The sequence below is a fragment of the Vigna radiata genome, chromosome 5 (assembly GCF_000741045.1).
Source record: "Vigna radiata var. radiata cultivar VC1973A chromosome 5, Vradiata_ver6, whole genome shotgun sequence".
Classification (NCBI taxonomy): domain Eukaryota; kingdom Viridiplantae; phylum Streptophyta; class Magnoliopsida; order Fabales; family Fabaceae; genus Vigna; species Vigna radiata.
The window spans coordinates 9,352,339-9,359,883 of NC_028355.1; the positions used below are offsets into that span (position 1 = coordinate 9,352,339).

At 36.1% G+C, this 7,545-nt stretch overlaps 1 protein-coding gene across 1 annotated transcript; it reads left to right on the forward strand.

Annotated features, from left to right (window-relative positions):
* Window positions 1–2,063: 2,063 nt before the first annotated feature.
* Window positions 2,064–4,031, forward strand: LOC106760289. Its single transcript, XM_014643743.1, has 4 exons — window positions 2,064–2,741; window positions 2,823–3,046; window positions 3,144–3,401; window positions 3,509–4,031. The coding sequence occupies exons 1-4, from the start codon at window positions 2,064–2,066 to the stop codon at window positions 4,029–4,031; spliced, it is 1,683 nt and encodes a 560-aa protein (XP_014499229.1).
* Window positions 4,032–7,545: the final 3,514 nt, after the last annotated feature.

Consider the following 7,545-nt stretch of genomic DNA (forward strand, 5'->3'; position numbering starts at 1 on the left):
TCGTGTCTTTGCACAAACCTTTTTCAAAGTGTGTTGTGATATTTTTGAAAGAGAAAGTTTTTCAAAACTATGATTTACACTGTTACATAGTTGACTATATGCATGTTGCATTCGACTAAGTCTGTTGGTGTTTTGAAATTTTGTTAAAGTTTGATATAACTATCTAACGATCATATCTTTAAACATTTTGACCCAGCATTAAATGTAAATTGACTGCATTAATTGCGAATTCAATTAATTGCTTTGACTATGGCTAACTGTTATAATTGATTTGTGGTTAAATAGATCCATTGGTCCCTATATTTGTTGGTTTTCTTCAATTAGGTCCCTGTTTTTTAAAAATGATCAATTTGGTCCCTGAATTTGAAAACTTTAACCAATCAAGGATATTCCGTTAACTTTTCTAAACGGCGTTATGTGCGTTCTGTGCTGGCAACAGTAGTTGTAATATTTGTGCTGAGGTGGCACTTAACCAATTGATGAGGTGTTACTAATTTTATTTCTTAAGTATTAAAATTAAAAAAAAACATGTGCTTAAAGGTTAAGTGAGGGTAAAATGGGGAGTTTAAATTAAAAAAACATGTGCGTAAAAAAACATGTGCGTAAGTCAGGGTAAAGTGATATGAGGTGATTAAAATTGGGTAAACTTAGGTTTGGGAATTTGGGGAAATTGGGGGTTTGCGAAATTGGGGAGACAGCGGTGAACGGTGCATGCATGTGTTGTGATAGTGGTCTTGCAATGTGGTCCCCCATCCTTTGTGGTTTTAATTTTGTTTAAGTTTTGGTGTTGCATGTTCTGTGGTTTAGTTATATAGGATATTTATATAGGATAAAAATTTATATAATTTGAAATAACTTTAGGATCTTATTTTATAGGTTAAAAATTTTTATTGTGTTGAAAATGGAGGATAAATTTGATGTTGTAATCCACCATGGAGGGAAGTTCGTGAACAATGGGTCACTTAAGTACGAGGGAGAAAGTACAACTTTCTCTTTTGACCCAGACTTTTGGAGTTATTTCCTCTTTGTCAGTGTAGTAAAAGGACTTGGATATGATGGGTTTCAGGAGTTATGGTATTGTGTATGGGGTGGCTCTGTATTAAAGAATAGGTTAGAGCTTTTGACTGATGATAGAGGAGCCATGCATATGATAAATTTAGCTAGGCTCAATGGTCAAGTGCATCTATTTGTTGTTTACCTAGTCTCCCAACCTGAGATCATATACTTGTTAGAAAATGCTTGTCATGATATAGGTGAAGTAGAAGCTGAAAATGTGATGCCTGATAGTGGTAAGGGTGACTGTGAAAAGGAAGGTGGTGGTGAGTGTGATGAAGAAGGTGATGGTGAGTGTGAAAAGGAAGGTGGTGGTCAGAGAGCATTACAAGGTGATGGTGAGTGTGAAAAGGAAGGTGGTGATGATGAGTGTGAGCAGGAAGGTGAAGGTGATGGTGATGTTGAGTGTGAACAGGAAGGTGATGATCATGAGTTTGAGCAGCAAGGTGATGGTGAGTGTGAGCAGCAAGGTCATGGTCAAGATACTGTACCTGTTGAAGAAGAAAGATGTCAAGGTGATGGGGTTGTTGAAGGTGAAATTGAAACCCAATGTGAAGGAGATACTGCTACTGTCCGTAGTTGTAGTTCTAGTGGTGAGGATGGAAATGGTGATGGCAATGTTGATGTTAATGATGACTATATGGAAGACTTGGTTGACTGTGAAATACAAGAGGATCTAGGAGATGCAAATTGCTTTGGTGATATAGAAACTGATGTGGAATATGGTGGAGAATCAACCACTGAATTTTCTGATAGTGATGTGGATGATGGGAATGGGAATCTGAAGAGCTGGTTAGTGGAGCAGAAAGTGATGCAGAAGATGATGAAGAGAGTTATGGCAAGTTTGTGACATTTACTATGCCTAAATCAATGGTTGAGTACAAGTGGGATTTGGGGACGTATTTTGCTAAGAAGGAAGATTTGTTGAATGCCATAAAAACCTATGCAATACAAAATGGTAGAAATATAGATACGTAAAAAATGGTAAGAAAAGAGTTAGGGCGAAATGTATGGGATCTAAAGGAAAGTGCCCCTGGTTGGCATATTGTGGTTATATGGATGCAATAAAAACATGGCAATTAAGGACCATTGTTGACAACCACACTTGTAGTAGAGAGTACAAGGTAAAATTACTCAATTCAAAATGGCTTAGTAAGAGGTTGGAGAAAACTGTTAGAGAAAATCCTAGAGTTAAGGGAGTGGACATTGTTCAGAAGATAAATAGAAAGTGGAATGTAGGTATATCTCAATCCATGGCTTATAGGGCTAAAGCCATTGCTTCAGACCACGTTGATGGGTCTTTCAAAGAGCAATATAAAAGGATCTTTGATTATGCAAATGAGGTCCTAACTCGTAATCCTGGAAGCACAGTTCAGGTTAAAGTTGAACCAAATAAGGATGGACCTATATTCAGGAGGTTGTATGTTTGTCTGAAAGCCTGCAAGGACAGTTTCGTGTCTTGCAAGCCTATTATAGGGCTGGATGGTGCATTTTTGAAAGGTAAATATGGTGGGGAAATGTTGACTGCTGTTGGAAGAGACGCAAACAATCAAATGCTACCTATTGCATATGCCATTGTGGAAGTAGAGAACAAGGCCACTTGGAAATGGTTTATGGAACTTCTGGTTGAAGATCTTGATGGGCCTACAATATGTGCATCATGTACATTCATATCAGATCAACAAAAGGTAATTAAATTAAGACCTCTAACAATGCATATTAAATTATTTTATGTTAGACACCTTTTTACTTTGTTATTCAAATAACAGGGCCTATTACAAGCTATTCAAGAAGTGCTTCCAGGAGTTTATCAGCGATTTTGCGTTAGACACCTATACGCGAATTTTATAAAACAATTCCCAGGAAAACAACTTAAGAGGTTGATGTGGAAGGTAGCTACAGCAACTCATCCCCAAGCATGGGTAAAGGAAATGACAAATATGAAAGAGCTTAACATTGAAGCTTTTAAATATCTGATTAAAATACCTCCCACGTTTGTATTCCAATTTATGTTCAGTTTGAATGCTTGCCATACTTGTAATATTTCATAAACTGATTTCTGTTCAATTTCATAACCTGTTACCATGTAGACACTGGTCGAGATCAAGGTTTACAACCACATCTAAGTGTGATACATTAGTAAACAACATGTCAGAGGCATTCAACAGTGTTATGCTGCATACAAGGTCTAAGCCAATCATAATCATGATGGAGGACATCCGGATTTACACCATGAAAAGATGGGCAACTAATAGAGCAAAATGTCAATCATTGACTAGGGTCATTTGTCCTAAAATCAAGACTAGACTTAATAAAGAGTCCCAGTTAACTAAGTTTTGGATTCCAAGGTATGATTCAATATAAGCATACTTTGTAGTTCAGTTTTAAATTCTGTATGCTGTATGTATTGATTGTTGTATGTATTGATTGCTGAAAAAATTAAATTTTGTTGCAGTTGGTCAACAGATAAGTTATTTGAAATACGTCATGCCTCACAAGTTAGGGAGAAGCTTGTGGTTGATCTAGACAAAAATGAATGCAGTTGCAGGAAATGGGCTATCTCAGGCATTCCATGTTGCCATGCGTTGGCTGCTATGAAGTTTCTGAACTTAGATGTAGAGGACTTCATACCTGGTTGGTTTAGGAAGGGCACATATGAAGAGACATACTCTTCAATTGTCTATCCGATAAATGGAAAAAACATGTGGCAGGTTACACCATACAATGATGTATTCCCTCCAAAAAACAGAGCATTGCCAAGCAGACCAAAGAAGAAACACAGGTTTGAAGAATGGGAGTTGATCAACGATGAAACAAGAATGAGGAAGGGTGGTGTACGTAAAAGATGTGGAATTTATGGAGAAATGGGAGACAATAGGAAGTCTTGCAAGAAATTAACCCAAGAATCAGTTGTCACTGACCAAACACAACAAAGTAACCCACCAAATGAGGATCAAGCAAATGAGGATCAAGCATAGAAATCCAATTTCTTTATGTTTATATGATTGTACTAATCTATTGTAATAGAGGATGAACCTTATTTTTGTACTACTGTGATAGAGGATGAACCTCTGATTTTGCTATTCAGCACTTTTTGTATGAAGTACTAATCTATTATAATAGAGGACAAACCTCTGATTTTGCTGGCTTTCTACCATGTTTAATATCACTTGCAGTCACTTTACTATGTCATTGATCAATCCTGGTTGTTTTGCTATTTTGACTGGAATCCATGCTTAAGTAGAGCTGAATTAGCATGAACACTGATTGAGCATGATTGAGCTATTTTGATTGGAATCCATGCTTAAGTAGTCCAATCTGCGTGTCCAGTTGATTGAGCATTTAGATCATTGCCAATCATCCAAATGATGTTCTGCTAATTTGAACAACTTTCATCTGTTGTTTAAAGGTCATTTGCAAAATTCAAAGCCAATTTTATTGCATGTTCTGAAATTTGGCTACTCTAGTTGTGGTTTTTGAGCTGAAACATAACTGAAATAATACAGTCTGCACTGATGCTGTCCAACAAAGGTGATCAAACAAGTTTGATTTCATATAAGAAATATGTTTGAACAAGTTTAAAGTGGAAATATTCAGTTCTGTGCATTTGGCATATACCACTTCTCCCAAATTTTAGACAATTCAGCAAACCCGATAGTTATGCAGTAGCAAATTTTAAATGGCCAGTTTTGCTTTACTTTATTATGTTTTTGCTCTACTTTATTATGTTTTTTATTAATGCTAACGATGGTCCAAATGAAAATGCTACTTCCCTCAGTTCTCATGAAAGAAAGTGTAGCAATGTTTTAGCAATATCAATGCCTGTCAATATTTTTTGGAAACTTACTCTCTGATTTTTCCCATTAGCCATAAATGGGAAACTGTTAAAAATTCTATTCATCATGAAAATTTCCTCAGTTTGATTTACTAGTTTTCAATTTCCAACCCACTTTGGTTCCACAAAGGAGACAACTTTAATTGCTATCAACACTGATGCGTACAGATTCTCTATCTCGTGGTTAAAGTGTTCAAAAATTTACTTATTTTGTACTACTTATAAGGATCAACAACATAATAGAAATTACATATTCAGATTCAGATTAAAAAAAACATCCCATTCTCATTTCATTCACTCATCAACATCATTCAGATTACATTAAAACAAATCACATTACAACGAATCATCCCATTCTCACTAACATTGAAACTAAAATCATCTCTATGATACATAAAAAATAAACCAACAATATCAACCCCTTCATACACTTTTCCAAAAACAACACTGATTTTTGTATCTTAACTATCATTTTCCTAGTACTCTCCAATTCTTCACTGCTGACCAAAGTTTCTTTCTTCCCTTTGCTCTTGACGTAACGACCACTATCCTCACTTCCAACATCTGTGCACCATTTGAAGAAGTTACAACCAGCATCTTCAACACCATTCTGCAAACACGTTTGAAGAAGTTGCCCTAATCTCAGAAACAATACTTTAAATGGAACGTATAGGTTGAATATGACATACCTTATACTTGGAGCATCCCCAAAAATGATTGCCTCGATTCTTCATAGTGTTCGCAGTTCTCATCACAAATCTCTGTCCACAATGGCAAATAGGGGTTTCGTTCCTTCTGCATGTCGACGAACAACAAGAGTACTCCTTTGACATCCTCTTCGAAGAGCAACGTTAATAAACTTGATCCCCACCACACCCAACCTTGATCTCGCAAAATGTTATGAACCAACACCCTTCGAAGAAGAACCACCACCCTTTATCAGCTTCAGCTTCAACTTAGCACCCTTATCCCAATTTCCCCAATTCATTTAACTTTACCTTTAACGAAACCACTAAAACCACGTGCTTCTTCAATTGTATGCATAAACAAATATTTTTAGTCCACGTGTTAAAGACATTATGTTACACCTGTATGCAGCATGACAGCTTTGTTGCCAGCACAAACAATTTTTAACGTCATCCATGGAACTTAACGGAATGTCCTTGATTGGTTAAAGTTTTCAAATTCATGGACCAAATTGATCATTTTTAAAAAACAGGGGCCTAATTGAAGAAAACCAACAAATATAGGGACCAATGGATCTATTTAACCTTGATTTGTTATATTCGACTACATTAGTAGCTAAGTCGACTAAAATGCGTCAGAGTTGTGATATTCTAAAAATTGACGCGAATTTGATTTCTGTAAGAACTTTTGTGAATCTAATAGTTTTGTGATATCATTTTCAGAAAAGTGTTGTCTTACAAAAAGAGGAAAGCTCCAAGAATCAAGAAGAGACCGTGGTGATCATCTCCTTGTGATTTCTTGAAGAACAAGATTACTGTGCATTCAAAGTCTAATATAACACATTTGGGTGTCTACTACAAGATTAGGTTCTACAATCTGCTACAGATTGGGTTGTGTTTCCTGTTGTGACTACAGGAACAAGATCGTGTTGTGTTCTTGACTTTGAGGGGTTTCTCAAAGGGTTTAGACAATTGAAGAGGGAATTCTTGCTTCTGGTCTTGTTATTGTATTACCTATGTTTTGATTAGAGGGTTAGAGAGGTATTTTATATTTTTGACGTGAGGTCTCTATAAAAGCCTTGTTGTATAAACCTTGATCATTATAACGCATTTGCTTCACGTGGTTAGAAGGACACTAGATGTAGGCAAGTTGCCTAAACCAGTATAAAAAGTATTGTTTGAGTTCTCTGAGCCCTACACTTATTTTTTAGTCGACTCTGTTCTGTATTATTTCCATTGCATTAGGAAATCTTTTTCCTTGCATTTCAAGAAAGCTTTAAAGGCATCACCTTTCGCGAAAAAGATTTTAAAAGAACATTGTTTTTACATTTCACCAATTCACCCCCCCCCCTTCTAGGTCTGAGAAATTGAGCCATTCTTTTTTAACAATATGAACTATGGTTTGGGGTTTAGAGTTTGTACCTGTAACTGTTTTCATATATCAATTCAGTTAATTGTGATGTTAGGTGCCCATTAGACTTAGTTCAAACAGTCTTTCACATCTTGTACGTAGCAGGTGTAGGTACTAGGTCAAGGGACTCAAATCCTAAAGCCTTTGTGCAAGGCATTCTTATTAATCTCTCCAATAATGCCTAGCCACCTCGAGAGAGTACACACGGTACATCCTTAAGCCTTTGTCTTTGTTGGTCTACTATCCTTTTTTCCTATCAGACCATATAAATTTATAAGTGTAAATCACAAATGAATTCCTTGTGTGACTATAAAAAAAACTAATAAACAAACATGTCAGTCATTAGACTCTCTAGATGCATGAAACTACATCCACTCCTCCTCAATTAATTTGTACTTCTTAAAAGGAGTGTCATGTTGTTTGTCTTTGATACAATCATTAAAACATTTAAAAAAAAAACCCTTCATTAATGTCCTGCAGTTACTTATAAAGTTATCACTAGCTCGATAAAATGAGCACCAAAGCCTGCCTAAGATGACAACATTGAGTAAAGCCTGTTT